We start from the raw sequence: 19,652 nt of genomic DNA on the forward strand, positions 1-19,652 counted from the left end.
GATCTATGTAGAATATAGGATGGACTTACCCGTGGCCATGGCTAGTCCGTATTGTCAGATCGCCATACGCAGTACACTCGCGGCACGGCACTACACAAACAATGACACCTCGACTCCTTGCTACCTTCTCGCGTGAAGTCTTCTCACAGACTGAGGTGGACGCGGCAGGCGGCGAGCGGCGGCTGACGTCACTGCCTCCACCTCCGCGGTCGTGGTCCTGGCACCGGGTACCGGTCATCCGCCGGGCTGGCATTCCTCCTCCTCAACTTACTGTATCTGGATACTGGATACTGGACCTTCACGACCGGTGGGGTCTATACTGTATCAGCGATTTTTTATAACCCCTAAGTAACGTTGAAACATTTGGTTTTACATGCGTTAATTGATCGTCTAGAAAAAGTAATCTAGATAAAAAAGTGTATTAAAAATTGTATTTAAGACCTATAGTAACAGATTTTGATAAAGAGGAAATCCCGTCTCCTGTTGCATTTAAGCTGCTTTCTTCTAAGAAAAAGAAGAGGCCGATCGTTTTATTCTGCCCCTCCTCACGGGCCACTGACCTGTGGAAGGATCTTATCAGACAGAATAAGGGGGAGAGTCGGTACAGTATGAGGCAGAAGGTACTGATAAAAAGTGCTATGGTCAAAGACCTGCGCTAACTCAGATCCAAAGTTAAAATCCTTACACATCTTAGCTATCGGCCCTCCCACCATAATCTGGTTGTTATTTTAAAAACAATCATATACGTTGTTTTAAGTAGGCAAGGCGCTGTTACGTTATTTTGTTACCTTATTTTTTATATAAATTTATTACGTAATCTAGAAGACAACTAGCCCTTAAAAAAATCTAAAATTAGCCAAAGCCTTTTTGTAAATGTTATATTCTATTTTTAAATTAACATAATAAGTTAAGCAGCTCACTTACGATGGTGCAATCGGCATTCGGTTCGTTGTATTAAAACAGATAATTTATAGTTCGATAAGGTAGGAGCACGTCTCACCGCGTCTTGCATAAAAGGCTTCGCTGTGGTTGCATCAAAAATTTCAAATTCATAGCTCATTTCATTCTTGAGATGTCCTAAGGAGAGAAGGATAGAAAAGCGTACAACACTTTTTTCCATCCTTCCAGCAGGTAAAGAAAAATTGTGCCTACCGAGTAATAAGCTTTAATGAAGCTCGGCTAAATCCCATAGATGGATATACACCAACGTAGAAATCGTTCTTCTCTATTTAAAAATAAAGTCTAATAAAATAAAGTAAATTGAAAGTCTAAAAATAAAATTTTCCTCAGTATATCTACGGATAGCTAAGCTACATATGTTACATGATTATACTAAGTTTGTTTAAAAAGTTATACATTATGCGATTTTTTACCACAATGGTTACCCATAATACCAATGTAAAAATGTTTGCTAACGCTCAGCCAAATTCTATGGAGTAAAATGCACCCATAATCAAATCCCATGTTGTCTATATAGAAATTATCAACACCCCAAGTAGTATACGTTGCGCTAAGGCTCATCGAATAAGGCACAGTTAATGGATTCTATTCTAACGAACAAAGTTTTTCGTCATTGCATGTACGATGAACTGTGGCATTCAAAATACTATTTGAGGGTATCTCGTAACCAGGTAAAAAATTTATAAATAAAAAAACGGCTGACGATAACGATATGAAATGCTTACAGTAAGGGTATATGAGAATGACTAAAGTGAATGACACGTTGCAGTCATACGAAATAATTTCTTTAAGTATTACGTTGTTAAAAGCGCGTCATTACTCTTCATTAAAAACGATACTTGCTTGAGTAATGAACTATGAAAAACTTTAATCCCCGAAGTCATATCTCATTAGGTTGTCAACTTTAAATATCTCACCTTCATGTTCAGCCGCTTTTCCTCGAGCCAAAAATTCTTGCTTAAAATATCTATGTATCCTCGTGAGTGATCAAACACTTTTTGTTATAATTTTATTTATTTAGGAATGTTATCTTAAAAGGAAAATGAGCCTCAAAATAAAAAAAATAAAATCAGTTGCGCCTACTTGAACTTTTTATTATTGTTTATATTTATTTACAGAGCCAAAACTTTTTTTAATAGAATATAAATATACGAGTAGAGCAGTGGTACATTGTTTAATTTTATATGCTGTACATAAAAATAATTAATTGCGGTACATGAGAAACATCTTAATATTACACAATTTATTCTTTTAACAGATTAGCAGTGGATACCTCCTAGCTAATAATGTGGCTATGTGTAAGACAAATTCAATCTTACTAAAGCGAATATAAAAATGATGTTTATAGGGAAAATAATACATGTAATAACTATTCTTCTATACAAAATCAAAGGAAACTTAAGAAATTCAAGATTTTTCATATAAGAATCTATTATATGATAAGTTTCTTCATAATAATTTAGCTTATAATATACATGTTTTTGAGCATTTTGAGAAATTTACACACTTCTTTGCTAAATCCCAATCATAGGCTTGTGACTTAATCAACAATTTCCTTAACTCTGTTACCAATATTAAACATTTCCGCTTGAACGTTTGTGTAAGTGAGAGGTGCTTGCAATACAATATAGCTTGTAATAAATCCAGCTGTAGTCGTGAACCTGAAAAGCCGGCTGCACTGGTAGCCATCTTTGGTTTTAACACCATAATAGCAGTGCCGAACTTAAAACACTTCTAAGCCATTATTTGTAATGGTAGAATTAGGAGACATATCTCATTTTACAGATAAATTTAATACGCACCGAAACGGTTGTTTTGTTTTAGAATTTTTATTACTTGTTCAGCAAACAATTTCAAATCTGTTTACTGGCCATTTGAGTGTTTGAAAGTTATACAATTTTACAAGAATAGCAGGAACCGCTTTTGGAAATGCTTATGAGTAAGATGTTTGAAATGAGACATTTTCCATGAATGAGACATCCTTGAAATGAAACATATAAAAAACTGAGACATTTCAAATTATATATCTTCCATAAATGAGATATATTTAAATAAGATAACTACCATAAATGAGACATCATTGAAATGAAACATTTTTTCACAAATGAGACGTTTTCAAAAACTGAGACATTTGAAATGACATATCTTATATAAATGAGATATGACATACTTAAATGAGATAACTTCCATAAATGAGACTTATTTGAAATGAGATATCTTTCATAAATTAGACATGAGACATCTTTGAAATGAAACATCTTTAAAGTGATATATCTTCCTCAAAAGGGAAATCTTCCACAATTATACGGCCAAATATAAGGGCACAAAAGTGTTTAATGTTAACAATTATTTTAGAGGGTAAAACTCAATATTGTTTCACAACAGCCGGCCGTTAGACAAGGAGAAGAAAACGACTACTATGTATGGATTTGTAAGAATGAATAGACTCTACAGATCTGCGGTATTGGTGACAGTGTATTACATAATCTCCCTCTCTACTGCTGTCATGGAAATAAGTAACAACTATTAGGAAGTATCACGTTCCTCTATATTATGAAGAGTGGACAGTGTTATATTATCGTCTTTAACCCTTTCACTGCCAGCGGTCTGTCCTGCGTCTGCATAAGCTGCTACTGCCGGACGTGTAGTGAAAGGACAAATTCTACTGTGTAATAAGCGTTGTCCGGTCAGAGACTACAGAAGCTGGAGAAAACGGAACGAACAGATTTCGACGATTTTGGTGCCACTTCGTTTAGTTCCTCAGCGCCTGCAACGGAAGTATATTAAATAAAATTATATATTTAATAGTCGTGTTAGTGTTACAAATGAACTTTTTAGTTTTATAAGCACCGGTTTTTGTTTTTAAACGGATTTTGAACCTTGTGCATAGTATTGGGGGAACCGTAAATAAATTACGCCAAAAGGGAAGATTAGAAGATATAAATATTATTCTATAAGAATAGTAATAGGTTTCCGCTGTGTGGGTTTTTGTTTAAAAGCCATATACAAAGGAAAAAAATAACAACTTTACGCAGGTTGAAAATTGAACACATCCTTAACGAAGATGTAAAAGTAAATCATTCAACATTTGTATATGCATAGCATGGATTTATACACTGTTTTGTATTTCTGTGTTTTTATTGGTATTAAATACCTTATAAATTATTCTTTTAACACATCCAATCAGGGATTATAGCACTGGGGAGGGTTATTACAATTAATTCAAAGGAAAAGTGTCATGTTGCAGCAGTTGTGATAATAATTACTTTTTCATCACTAGGGAGCAATCGAGTTTTACAAACACGACGAAGCTGCGTTCGGACATACGATTAAGACCTTTTGCTCCACTTGTCGGTGAACAACGGGCTTTTAACATGTAGGGGGGAAAATTAAAACTTACAATGTATTAATTTAAATTTTATTACATAATAACTTAGCATAATAATTACTGGTCGAGTTTACATTTTAAAAAACATGTGTGTGCAGCTCCTTCTACCGATACAATAACCAAAGTTTGGAGGTTAAGAGCAACCAGAAGGTTAACGAAACCCAATCACTTATATGGGGCCAGCTTAAAGGTATAACAAAATAACTGTTACCGCGCGCAGTATGTTAGAAATAGATGTTTGACGTACTATGTAGCAATAAATAAGTGTTTGTTACTCATCTTCTGTGGCCATAATAATATTAATAATATAATAATAATGATGAAATAATAATAATCTTTATGACGTCACACAAATACAATAATTGCATTGCATGCGTCCGGACAATTCATCATTATTAACAGGGTGAGTCAGAAATATGGTAAAATATTTTTAAGACGTGATATTCGAGCTAAAAATACGAAAAAAAATGTTATATAAAGGTTAGGTCCCTGGAAAACGCTCCACGGTGAACTTTGTTTATTAATGGTTGTTTTCCAGGAATTAAAATTTCTCTTTACAATCAGTTTTAAGGAAAAACAATTTGTTTTAATGGTCATTTAAACGATGTTATTCGACATCAAACATTTAAGACGGTAATTTTTTTAATTAGAATTTTTGGCAAATTTCATTACTTTTTCTCCAAAAAAACTGTTCACAAGCCCCCCAACAACAACCTCTAGAGTGGTTTTATTTGATTTTTCAGGTGATTTTCTTTATACATTTTCCCATTCTTATTTGGAGTTAAAAAAGTAAGAACAAAGACCTTTCAGGAATCACTTAATTTCACCAGGTGAACTGAAAACAAATGCAAAAATCGTTCGCCAGCCATTACTCACGTAATGGAGCGTTTCCGGACCTACCTTGTAATATAACATTTGTTCTTCTTATCTGATACAGCTTCTACAATCACGTCTTAACATATTTTTTTAACCATATTTCAGACTCCACCCTGTATAATCGAAACGCGCTTCGTATAATTCCCTATGGAACTGAGATAGTCACTCCAATTATCTAGATTGAAATGATTTATAATGTGCAATAGGTGCCAACCAAGTTCTAAGGACGGCCTTATATTCTTTTAACCATTGACGAATAGAATTAAAAAAACTGTAAATCTTGTTAGTGCATCCAAAACTAATTTTAACGCGTCTTCAGGTAGAACCGCTACGCTCCCAGATAGACGTAATAAGGAACACAGTTTTTAGTAACAACATAGCCTTGAGTAGCGTATCCAAATTTGAAGGTCGTTATTAATAGAAAATAACAATGTCCACAAATCCGACCTCAATTAGGTCAAAAGGTCCGAGGTCAAAAGGAAATTAAAATGTGCAGCTAATAAGAAATTTAAAGAAGATTTTATAAGGACATACCGTTATTTTGTGGATAATAAGTTTGTCTAAGGCATTCACCAACGTGCTGATATCTGGCCCTTAACCCTAATATCGTCCATTAGTCAAACATGCTTTTCTTTGTATGTATTAAAAACAGTTTATGTGTATTTATTTATTCTTATGAACACCGTAACGTTCCACGTTCGCTAAGAAATACGTAAAATACAACAAAGACCTGATCAGGAAAAAGTGTATGTTTAACATAATGTAAACATGTTGAGAATTTTACATATGTTGATTTTAAAAACTATATGAAACCGCAGAGAAAAGGAGCGGCGGTTTACAAATTTATTTTTTAAGTAATCATCAACCAATTCGATCATTACTTAAACGCGAACCGAAAAGGGAGTAAATTTGACATAAACATTGGTTTTTTTAAAAGCACTACAAAATAGGAATTTTTTTACTTCAAGAGGGTGGAATTCCATCTCATTATGGAAATAACGTTAGATTACACTTGGACTTATCTTTCTCTTCAAAGGTGGATCGGTTTTCATTTGATGTATTACTTAGAGCCTATGCCTCAATTGTAACTTTTCTTCTGACTTGGGTTAGCAGTCCACTCAGTTACGGTATTAAAATCAGTACTCTAATTTGGCGCACCTTAAACAACATGTAATAGGTTTTATATCTCTATTTGGTGAAGGTTAAAATAATTTTTACAAGCCGTTTCCGCGGACATTTAATTGACAACCATAGTGTCAAACACGGCCCATAAACACTCGAGCGTTGTTGGCGTCAATTTCCATGTTTTGAACTTGTGTGCTTGCAAGGTTGTCCATTGTTGTGTTCTGGTATTATCGTTTCTCGCTTTGGAGGTTTTATAACTTAGGTCTTAAAAATGGTTTTTTTTTGTTCAAATTGGGGGTAAATACTCTAAGGAAATCCCTCATTGTATTTAAGGAACTTTTGTGAGCTTGCTTTCGGAGTGACAGGATATTGAGAATGGTTGGACGATTAAAAGCTCGCTTCCTGTCGAGATTCCTGTACTCAGCGGGCATTATATCAAATCATTTCACCTTAGGAAAAGGAAAGGACTACCCTTAACTCAAAAAGCTCCCTATCACTCCACCGTCACAGAAGTAAAAACACCATTGAAGTGCTGGAATGGATAATTCTACTTACACCTAAAGCCATTGTATTGGAATTTTAGTCACTAAATTAGGTTTGTCGGAAAAGCCGAATTTCTCTCGTAGCGATTTGAGATAATCGATCTACTGGGAGGTCGTGAAAATTGAGGTGGTTGGTTTCGACCATTTTATTTTCACGCTGGTTATACATTTGCGAGCCAATTACGATCAATGTATGGAAGCATTTTAGAATTTAACACTTTTGGATTGCTTTGTCAGTGTTATGTAAGTGCCGGGATATTTCTACATTGATTTTATAACCTCAAAGGTTAGTCTTAGATCAAGCTTTCACATCATGAAATCAACATTGATACAGTTCCATACTGAAAAATTAAATGCCATTGTAAAAGGGAGCGGGAAAAGTACACAAAGTTCAGTTTCCCACTCCTTGCCTAGTGAAACAGCTGTTCCTCTCTTTTTCTGATAAACATTACTGCCATGAGTAAACATTTAATACTACCAGTATTACTTACTTTTCGGTTTAGCTAAAGTTTTGTTTAGAGGCGTGATAGGAAAAATGTTCCTCAAGACTTGTTGGAAAAGGCTAAACATAGTTGATATCTAATATTTCGTGAGACAGGTATTAAAAGGAATAAAAACATTTTCCTCAATTCGTGTAGTAAACAACTTATTAGGCCTACCAAAGTAAGCGACTACGTATTGTTTTATTGCACAGAGAATGAACGTAATGAACTTTTCCCGCGCAGTAACAAGTGTACTTATTTGTACATATAAACTCAAATCGATAGTATATGGTTTATAAAAATATGCTTTCCTATTTAATGAAAAATATCGTTAATAATCCGTCCGTAAAACAATGCTGATGCTTCATCGCTTTATTTTCCGAACTCCACTATGCATTACACGAAAAACGCGATATTTCAATACTGGAATATATTATTTTATCATCATGCACAAATAATAGCTATTTTAGACGCTAAGTACGTCCATGAAGTGTTTTTTTTCGTGAAATTATTATAGTGATCAGTCAATCTCAATTGATTTTTTGTTGTTTAAGAAAATTTCGACGCGTAATCCTATTATAATATTGACTATGTTTCCTTTGATAACACTGTCAATAAATAAATACAAACCTATAAATTTTAATTATTTTTCCATATAAAAAATCACTTTGTTCACTACGTGGAACAAAAGAATAATTCAGCCCTTAGTCTGAGTTTTGACTTCGGCTTCTCCTCGTTCATAAAATACGATTGCGCACTATAAACAACCACTTCTGCTACCAGTTATGAAAAATACTATTGAATAGTACTGAACTAACGAAAAACAATAATACAAATCTCCAGCACACAATTTATTTAAGCTAACGTAAAGTAACTTTAAACTCCAAAATGAGATATTTACTCTATTAAACGGCACGTCACGCGAAGGACAGAACTTTCACCAGTATGCTTGCTGGACGGACTGGAGCGCCTACAGAATTTCATGCTGCAGGCTATCTGAGTACTTAAATTGCGTTCAGCCCCTTAACTTTACATTAACCTGGCTCTTTAAAGGCAAGTATTTACTTATTATGAGTATGGTTTGTATGATTACTGTGTGCCAAATAATCCTACTATGATATTTTTGCTTCTGTAAAAAATCAGTGACTCGTATACCCACATGTTTTGCCAGTGTTCTTTCAAATTACCTTTTTGAATTTGTTTTCTAACAATAGTGTAAAATGCAAAGTTAATATTCGTCGGCAAAAGGTCTAAAATTGCCACTGTTATTATCTTAGACTGGTCGGTGTAGTATAATTTAGAATATAATTGCTTCTGTGTATTTGAACATCAGGTATACTATACAGCCTTTCTTTTTTGTGATTTCTGCTATTTGAAAAATAAGTAATGCGCCCACCAAAGAAAAGAACATTTATATATAAATAATTCTTGTGTAAGTATGATATGTACTAAAATAACATTTAAATAAAAAAATCGGTCCTAATAATTCAATTTGGATGGACGAGTAGGACCAAAAGTTGCAGAGTTTATATTATGTACGCATCTTTTGAAATTGAAATAAAATGAAAATGAAATTAAATTAAAAATGCCTTTATTATAGAAGCGGAGTTAGGGCTATCAAGCCCTCTCTACCACTCCACCTCACATTATACACAGTAAATTTACAATAGTTTGATACAATTTCGGTAAATCATTAAATTATAATATACATATAAAATAACAAAATTTTTTAACCTACACAAAATTAAATGAGCTTAAAGTAATAATCTACATAATAAAATGAATTCAAAACTTAAAATACAAAAGAAAATGTTTTTATATATTATAATTAATAAAAGAAAAACTCAAAATGAGGAATAACAAGACATTCAATCACACTAACATACAGAAAATATTGTATAACATGGTCTTGACGTCTGAGATTAAAAATATCTCTTATACAGTAGTTCTGAGCATGCTGGAGTCTGTCCGATTGCTCAACGGTCATCATTCATCACGACGTCACAGAAGTTAAACTGTGGTAGTTTAAGAGTCTTAATGAGCATCACCTTAACATTAAATGGCAGGTACAAGGCGAACTGCTTCAAACTGTGGATGCCCTCAAAGACTCTTCTGCACGTTATCGTAACTTGGTCAGTCCATTTGATATTTGTGTTCATAGTGAGTCCGAGATTTTTCAGTTTGTTTTGGTAATTTAGTTCACAACTGTTAAGTTTAAGTTTCGGTACGGTGTTAAGATTAATTCAGTTTATCACTCTTGAGTCACCAATTACCATTGCTTGCGTTTTGTTTTCATCTAGTTTCAGTCCTTGTTGTGTTGCCCAAAAGTTAATGGCTTCTGTATCCAAGTTGAGTAGTGACACAAAAGTAGCTAATTCGTTTGGTAAACAGTGAACGTATATTTGCAAATCGTTGACATACAGATGAAACTTTGAATGTGTTATAATTGAAGTAACGTTGTTTATATAAAGTGAGAATAAAAGGGGCCCAAGTACAGAGTCCTGTGGAACCCCCCGTGCTGACGTCCAGTAAGGTAAGACTCGACCCAATTAATACAGCCATCAGAGAAACCATACTTCTTTAATTTTATTAGGAGGAGGGAGTGGTATTCGTGGTTGAAGGCCTTGGAGAAGTCAAACAATATTAAATGGTCACTAGTCTCTTTGCCAATCAGATGTCATCAGTAATCTTCAATAAGGCTGTAGAGGTACTATGATTGGATCTGAATCCAGATTGGAATTTGGTCAGAATATTATTGTTATTAAGATAAGACGAAAACTGTTAGTGGACTATTTCGTGAGACACGAGAAAGTGCTTATATTTAGGATCTTTTTGTTGTACAATCCCGGATAGCCGCTTAAATCCTTATAGAGATTTTATATTTTTATAAGCGAAGTTAGGGCTCATTCCTCCCTAACACCTCACAAGGGATCAACGCGATCGCTGCTTGCAAGGACAAGATGATTTTTGGTGACCTATCAAAGAAATATCCACGCTCGACATTGCTTGACTCGGTTATCTCTCGACAACCGATGTACCCACCAGATTGAGCCATTATCAAGTCGGGTCGGAGTAGAGAAAAAGCATTTCGTATAACGCATGCTAATGCATTACCACTCGTAAAAGAGCAATGTAGTAAATTTATGGCGCACTTCGGTTTTGTGTAGAATTACAGAAGAATCCTCAGTCGCGGTCATGACAATTCCGATTCCACAAGGAGCTGTCGGCAAATTCCGGGAGGGTGGAAAGATCAGCATGCCCGGCATACTCGGGGCACATGCCGCCGCGACCAAGGCAGAGATCTCGAGCCGCTCGTTAATGCTGCCATTACGGGTCCGGGTGCCCACACGAAAAGTGGAAAAAAACAGCGGGACTCCCACGAGGCCTTGGGGAGCGTCCACCTCGCAACGGGACAGTGGGCGGCGGCCTACGGACCCACTGAGTCATGGAACAACGCTCACACTAGCAGGAGCTCTCTGATCACACGTGATGATATACACCACGTAAGGATAATCGGTCTGGTCATTGGTGTGCAAAAAGAGTAAATGCTATTATGTGTATAACAAGTTTTGTTATTGCTTTTAATTACATTGGCACTTTTTCAAATGTTTTGAACCGTTCAGATGTGATGGATTAACTAAACGAATCATTAAGTCCGTTCAAGTGCCTTATAATCTTCTGGTATCAACCAGGGAAGAAGATTTGTTTATACGAGTTCACTCCTGAATCAAATTCACCTAATATAAAATTTAAATTTGAAAACTTGACACGCATTATGATGGGGTGTTCTTGGAGAATGGAGGTAATTGTTTAGCCGACGCGACGACGGTTAAATATATTATATGGAAATACTACGGCTTCAGTCTTCTTGTTATCATTTAAAGCTTCCCGAGGTAGTGCTCAATTGCTGGAAAGTATAATTAAGCTATACAAGACGTAGAGTATAGTCTCGTACACTGACTTGGGTGGGACTCAAAGAGACAGCAAAGCTCTCAATCTTCAACTGAATACAGTGACATTGAAATCTGCTGTTTAACTGTGTCCGAAGAGATGAAAAAACTTTAAAACAGCTTCACTAAGTGGAGCAACTACTCCTTTTTTCAACGCAAGGTTTTTTTTTTTTTAAAAGTTTGTAATATAAAGCATAATAAAGTTATTACATAACTGAATTTCCTTTGCATATTTTAAAAATTACGAGTAACATTAAAACAATAATTTTTTGTGCAGTTGCATACAACTTTTTTATGTTTTGTGAAATCGAACATTACAAATTTAATACTTGTGCCATTTGAAAACCATCAAAATAATTGTTTAAACGTTTGCTCTGTTTTAGGCTCTAATAGGAAAAATAGTCACGCATTACGTGAATTTCTGACACAAAAATGCTTGGACAGAAGTAAACCGTTTATATACTTTACAATTAATTTAAAACTCCGACAGGAAGAAAACGCCAAATGAAATGAAATATGTTTATTAGAACTTTGTTACTTCATTTCTTTCAGATAAGAACCAGACAAGAACGGGATAGGCCCATTTACAACAATCCTTTAACGTTCTGAACGCGTTCACACTTTAACTTAACACTATGTAAGTAGACTTCTTTCATTAAATGTCCTTTAATATTTCAGCAAATGCCTTTATCAAAAAGGATTGTCAAACTATAATAGTGTATCATATAAAACTAACAAAATTTACGACTATTTTTTCACATATCAAAAATTTGCTCTCTTTTGCTTACGTTTTTATTATATTTTTCAAGGTAAATAATGTACAAATTTCATGTGAAACCTTATAAAATGCGTATTTATTAAACATGTATAAATACTTCAAGAGTCTATCTCTTTTGTTTCCTTAGAAAAGTATGCATAGTTCCTAAAAATGTTAATACAAATTTATTTATTGCATATTATAAGTTTTATAATACAATAAACAGATAAAACAAAGAATAACTACAAAGAGTAATAAATTAAAAAAATATTTTTGTTATCACCTTGTTCCCTTCAAAAACATTTTATAACGTTTCCACTCGTAATTAATGCAATTCATATTAAAGGTACATTTTGTGCCCTAGATAATGTGATTTATGGGCCTGAAATACCTTCTGTCTCTGCCTCTATAGTCAGGTAAGATAGACGATACATCAATCAACTAGATTGTCAGAGGTTTGCTGTCTAATTCAATTATATTTTAATCCAGATTATTATCTTTGATTGTATACTAGTTACTCAAGGGATAACCCTATCGATAATTCTATAAATAATTAAGGTACGGCGAATGTTGGCACTCGAACACTTACTTTAGTGTGATAGACAGGCCCTGGCTGCCGTGAAACGAACTTACGGTATCTTATATGGTCTCCCTCACTCGCTTCGTTAACAGGGTGCAAGTATTGAGTAGATAGATTCCTCTGTTCGAGCCAGCTCACCAGAATTACAACCTAGTCCTGCTGAATTTGTAGAGACAGGAAAAGCAATCTCGACACTAGCTCTGTTACTTGGCATGATACTTCGGTGGACAGAGAGGGTTTTTTTTGGAAGGAGATCGAATATGAACGTTGTCGGCATCGGACTTCGTAACTAACACCCCCCCCCCCTCAGCACACCCCGTCCGTATGAATGATTAATCTCCTGTGTAACTAGTACAATCAAAGGTATATAAACCGACCATAATTGGTTCTTCGTAATATTGAAGGGAACGAGAGGAAAAGGTTTTAGAAATACTAAACTTTTACTACTACGAAGAACATTTCTCACCCCGTTGTTGTCCAAGTCGGGTTGATCGTGCCAGGAGAAATGAGCAGATGGGTGTGTCCAAATCCTATAACCCTCTCTTAGGAGACCTCATAGCTGATAGTCGTGGTCACAACTGAAACAAATTATTAATGAAAAATTTTACCGTATTGAAAATAAATTTTAGTCATAGATATAAATCACAGAAGTCCCACTGGAACGCAGTTCGCAGCGCGCTCCTAAGGCCAGACTTATTAACCAACATTTACTGGATATATCGCAACACTAACAAGTTTTTTTATCAGTCCTAGTACTGACCAGTTAGAGGTCTATGTTTTAATTCTATATGATCGTAATACTGTGTATACTCTAAACGAGTTCATCCAAGAAAAACCAAAGATTAACTCCCATACTACTAATTTAGGAGTAGCTAAAATTAAGATCAATAATCGGTTTATATAAATTATGAACTTGGTAAATTATTCATTACACTTCAAGGCTATGTGGGTGATGGCAGTATATCCATAAAGAAATAAGGAAAGCGGATTTTAAAATAATTGCAGTAAATCGGATATACTCGTTGCACTACGAATTCAATCCGATTAGTAAAACTTCTGAGCCTAGTAAAAAACCTAATTCTTATTACTGGAATACCACGCGATTTCGCTGGATTCAGCACCTTACCTTTCTTTACAAAGTCTAGCCTTACGTAATGAACGGTTGACACAGACACGGGTTAATCGCCCCGCCGACAGAGGACTGACGGATAATGGCTGATGCGGCACAGGTCTGTCCGGTTACACAGGAAATTCCGGTGGCCGTGTTCGTGAACGTTTCACTTTCAATGCAGTGATCCAGTCCATCGCCTCCACGACACCACAAAGGCGACGTGATGGTGCAACCAGTTATGGCTTTGAATGTTCACATTGTTCACACACGTTGGACATTCACCAACACATTTGCCTGGTTAAATATCTTTTTTTACTAGAAAAGCCCTTACCATATCTTCACGACCACTGCGAGGTACACTCCGTGTTGCATTTATATTACATTCAGAACTAAAATAAACCGATACCACGCAGTATCATAGGTATCACAGTACCAAAAGAATCCTTTACACCACGTTTTAAGTAGCAAGGGCCTTTCTATCGTGAGGTATCGCACAGATAGATAGACAGATAGACGAACTCCCCTTTGTCCTATTGATCGCAAAATAAAAGGGTTTCTTCCTCGGCATAAATAGAACAGAATGGGAAAGACAAGAAATTGCTGATACCCAAAATTCTTTGATCACTTTTTGCTTGGGTCCCATCCATATTCTATCAAGTGCACAGACAGCATGGCAACCAAACCTGGAACAGATGTAGGGATAATCTCGTTCCAACTGTAAGTCCATAAGGTTGCATTCTTTTAAGCGCGGAGTTATTGGAGTGTGTGCTTAACATTTCGGCTGCTCAACAGAATCACAAATAACGTTCTCTGAGCCGCATAAACTTCAGCAAGGACTAAAATGAGAACCGGAGTTGCAGCAATTGTAAGGTTTGGTAATCCCTTAGCCTCTTTTTTAACAAAAAAATCGAATGATTAAAAAGGGACCAATGTTGTGGACATCAACGTTCATCCCATCCTTTCATACCTTTCCTGTTTTATCCTTATTGGTCTTCCCTTCTATTTGTTTTGCTGGCATAATAAGAAAATAAAGTATATTCTGAATCACCAAAATCCGGTGCACTAAAACAAACCGATCCAACGCCAAGGGGTCACACACGATGACCAGAAAACTTTCGAGATATTCTACCTCTAGAATTTATATCAATATGACCAACCTACACGAGTACAAACCACTAGCTTGGTATTCCCCAAGGTTCAATCCTAGGTACAATACTGTTTCTAGTATTTTTAATGACTTTCCAAGCGATCTAAATGGTCAAAACGAGCACATACTCGTATATCACATGAACACAATTTTTCATTTATAATATAAAATTGCTTTAATAATTTTTAAAAGTCATAACTTTGTAAAAAAAGGAAATATTTATATGTACTCTAAATATGTGTCGACAATTGTCCTCAAAAGACCGGGTAAACCCATAACCATCGCTTTGCGTACATAAATATGACGTTCGATCCGTTGTCCTTGAATTCTGTGGCATCTTTGCATCTACTGAGTAGTTCTGCAAAATGGCATATAAGTATTTTCCTCTTCACGATTGATAGGCTATTGATCAGGGCGTGATCTGAGCATAAGCCCTGGTGTCTCCCAAAGCTGTTTGCTCAACCAGGGTCATTTGGACTTTCTTTTAGTTGAAAATTACCCATCGAACCGTGGAGTAGACCCGTCCACCAATTCTCCTGCAGGTACTACTGCAGAAGGACTCGTTGAACGCTTATTATAGTATTTGAAACTGAGTGAAACTGCAGTCACGTAGTCGGTAGAGGACAGTCGAGTAGCGGTGACAGCGAGAGTACCAGTGACAGGAACGTGCCGAGAGTGACCTTGAAAGTGACACGGCCTTGACAGTGACTAAATCACTTGCTACCGTGTTTCATTGGCGCATCCCACGACTCTCAAGCCAATTTATTCATTCCACTGCTGCCGAGGAAATCTTAAGGGAAAATGTAAAATAAGGTATTACTATGCAATATATATTACAGCAATAACGGGTGATGAAGAAATTATGCTAACTGAAGGTCACCATTTATCTTTTTACTGGTGACCCAAAAGAAGGAAAACATAACATAAAATCTCGACACATCTTTGGTAACAAATGGTGTTCTACAAATGGTATTAATCCTATGCCGCAGCGCTCGTTGTAAAATATTTTATTAATGTCTTGCCAAACAGTATAAATAATTCAAAATAAAAATTACATAAAACATATATTCTACGTCAATATTTTGAAACCAAAAGAAATAAGGTGGTACATTCGATTTTTGGATAGAAAATGTTTTTTAAATTTAAAAATAATTTTGGTAACAGCCAATTAAGTTACATGTTTGGAAGACGAGACAAATTTACAAAAATTGATGATTCCTGAACCAATGAAGCATTTTAAGCAAAATTTAAGGGACCAAATAAGGACTATTGAACATAAAGATATGAATTTTTACAATATTCATGTAAAAGAAGAAGGTAATTAGACGTTTTGTTATTTATAAAACGTATTATTTACAAAATATCAAAAGATAATGTATATCAAGTCACATTTAATTTATAAAATTTAATTTCCACAAATTATTATAAATAATGTCACGTCCTGAAGCGATAACTCCATATTGTAAAAATTCACATTTCTGTTCCCTTCTGTTTTTACTTTTAGCTTGGTTAAAAACTTTCCCAAATTTCCTATGTTAAATGCGTGTATTTCATCGGAGAGCGATAAAAAATACTTCATATTTTCTTCAAGGAAGTTATCTTAAACGGCTGTGATCTTAAAATAAAAAAAACATTGTCGCAAACAAAAATGTATTGCACCATCTCAAACATCACGCAATACATTTTTAAACAACACATACGCTCAGGAATTGTTATAATTAAACAGTTGTCTTTTTATACCACATCTAAAGAGCGTCATTTATAATTAATAATATATTATTTTTCTTAAGAATCAGGAACATATTTACGTGTAAAAATAGTCATGGAACATTAAAGTTAATTTAAATACGTTATATTTCGTTTAGATATTTCCTATTTGTTCGTTATGAGTTTTACTTTAAAACTCGTAGCTATAAATTATCTAGTAATCCAATAGTCTTGAAACAATATACACGGTTTAGAAAATTTCATTTGAAGTCTGAAATTTGAACACTATTGCAACGTTAACCACAACCAAACATACTTTCACTGTTTTATTCATACCCAATGGAAGCGTAGGAGTACATCTTCTAAACTGAAAGAAAAAAAGAAAGAAACACTTCTTTATTGAGGCGAAATTAACTGGTCGCCCCTTAGCCAAATTTATAAAGCGTACTACAATTATACAATCCATGTGAAAGCCAATAGGTAAAACCTTGGGCATTGGTAGATTTATTATTGTTTCTAGAAGCCTGCTGACGGAATGAATAGTGCCTCACAATTTAAACGTTCATAAGCTACCATTCTATGTCTCACAGTTGTTTCTGAATCGTCAAGTGTGTATCAACAAGTAGCATTTGGACACAGCAAAACCTGTTTCAAAGCGATATGGAAAGGGAGATAAAGAGCAAACTTAAACAGTCCTGTGCAGTTACAATAATTTTCTCTTATATAAATTGAAATCTCGATGCTCGTGCAGTTTTAAGTTAAAGTTTATGCGGATATTGACTTCAGTATGAGTTAACTCATTCAATGCTACAAAATAAAATGATTTAATGTTTCAAAATGTCTGACATATAAATGTATTTGACATTCAAGAATGTCTAGGGAAATAAATTTTGTTGAAAAAGAGTGATACATAGGTTTGTTATATACAGATTAAGTTTTATGTCCTGGCACACCTGGATATAATTTAAACGGCCCGAGATATCTATGTGAAACCTCGACCCTACCTATTATAACATATTAACCTATAATCTGTTAAAATAAACGTAGAGACCTCTAGTTTGCATTATTGGATTTCTTTTTTTATTCCCCTTAAAATGAGGGGTCACATGATAGGGGTTTGTATTTAAAATTTTTTAGTTGCCCCCCTTTGCCCCCCTTCAGAAAAGGGGGGCAAAATTTTCAACAACTTGAAAAATTAAAAAAAAATGTTATAATAGGTAGGGTCAATGTTTCACATAGATATCTCGGGCCGTTTAAATTATATCTAGGTGTGCGAGGACATAAAACTCACTCTGTATACTTATATAATTGCAGCGCATTAGGTAATTGCTCGCTAGCACTCTGTCCAATCCCATTGGGTGCCATTGCTATCATTGAACTCGCTTCATGCAAAATTTCAAGTTTATAAGTTATTTAGTTCTCGAGGTATCGTAAAGACAGACAGACAGAAATAAATTCCAGCCTCTCGAGGCTTCACTAACCAGGCATTTTGTCCTAAACAACGCAATTTGTTGGCGCTATATTACATATCAGATTACATATAATTAAAAACATAAAACGATTTTAAAAGTAATGCTATATTTTACCTCACAGCTGAAGAGGTAAAATAAATCGAAGTCGAAACAGGCAAATCATCGCAACGATATAAAAGCGTTAGCTCAAAGGAGAAGTTTGCATTGACGCATTCGCAAAACGCGTTTAGGTCGTCACAGAGTTACGTATCCCAAAAGGTTAACCGATTTCTGTGTGACGGAGACCTTTCCGCGCGAGAGAACTTGTCGTGCAAGATGGAAAATTATTTAGACCCAATTGCGTACTATCCTGTTTTCGTTCTGATTCGGCGACCCTCTTGGGATCTGTTATTCCGCGACGTTCTGAGAGTCTTTTGAGAATCAGTCTTAGTTCATAAAGTCATAATACAAATTGAAGGTATCTGGAATACAAATATAAAAAATCTTAATTTCGTTATGGTTGTCTGACACAATATTCCACATGATTGTCGGTCAACAAAAGGTTAATCACCCACACCTCTGAGACGTGAAATTCTTGAAAAGGGTTCAACAAACCGTAACAATCAGCCGCACCAAAAGAATAGAAGTCGTCCCCATAATGTGCTCTTGTAAGGATAGAATATGTGGACAATGAGGCGGCGCAACAATAACACCGATTATCCTCCATTCACGAAGAAGTCATCAGAAGTTGGTGCAAGGCAGGACGGTAAGGACTCGAGGATGTGGCCTGAAGGAAGCACATTGTTATTATAAACATTACCGGATAGAACGGCAAGATGCTATCCTGTAATGCTGGCTAATGACAGGTCTGAGAGTGTTTACTTAGCTGGTGGATGTTTGTGGGAATGTAACTCCTTGTTTTGCTCAACACGGCCTTTTCAAAGCTCGTGGGTCTGCTGTTTTGTTCCCGTGTATGGTGCGCTCTTTGTAACAATATAATTATGCTTTTACTTATCTGCTGTTTATTGCAAGTAAACAATATTATACTTTATGGATGTACGTCCCTATTGTTAACAATTATGCTATGCAGTATAAATTAAGCCACTATTTTACCTACAGATGTGCATTATGGAATACCACGCATTTAAAATTTTGGGTTTTATTAATCGAAAATACACGTATTAAAAAAATCCTTTGTTGGGTAATTCATCTAGAAAATTTTGAATTATAGCATGAAATGAAACGTATTGACATAAGAACACTTCAGTGGTTTTATTTGAGAGGCCGAAATGGTGACTGCCTAGATGTTCTCCGAAGTTCTCTTTTCTCAGTCAATTCTCCTCACGGTTTTAGAATTTTCACAACAAAGATTTGTCTTGGGTGTTCATCGCCCAGGAACTCCCAAAGTGAATATGATGCAAAAGGAATCAGCGTCTATTGAAGGCCTTTTTGGTTGCTCACTTAATATTCAATTGAAGGTGACTCGTCGAAGCAGCATCTCAAAAGGTCGTAGGAGGCTTGCGATTTCCTCATCGTCTGTCAGTTTTCGGAGCCCACCATTGGCGTAAACTATTCT

General features: G+C 35.3%; 1 protein-coding gene across 1 annotated transcript in view; it reads right to left on the reverse strand.

The window, feature by feature from the left end:
• The window catches only part of LOC124367525, a 277,317-nt gene extending 277,176 nt beyond the window's left edge, over positions 1-141 (reverse strand). The window contains exon 1 of the mRNA XM_046824409.1: positions 30-141. Coding sequence (XP_046680365.1) covers positions 30-39 — 10 coding nt within the window. The 5' untranslated portion in view covers positions 40-141. The remainder of the gene's footprint in view (positions 1-29) is intronic.
• Positions 142-19,652: the final 19,511 nt, after the last annotated feature.

The sequence above is a fragment of the Homalodisca vitripennis genome, chromosome 8, assembly GCF_021130785.1.
Source record: "Homalodisca vitripennis isolate AUS2020 chromosome 8, UT_GWSS_2.1, whole genome shotgun sequence".
In the NCBI taxonomy this organism is placed as follows: Eukaryota; Metazoa; Arthropoda; class Insecta; order Hemiptera; family Cicadellidae; genus Homalodisca; species Homalodisca vitripennis.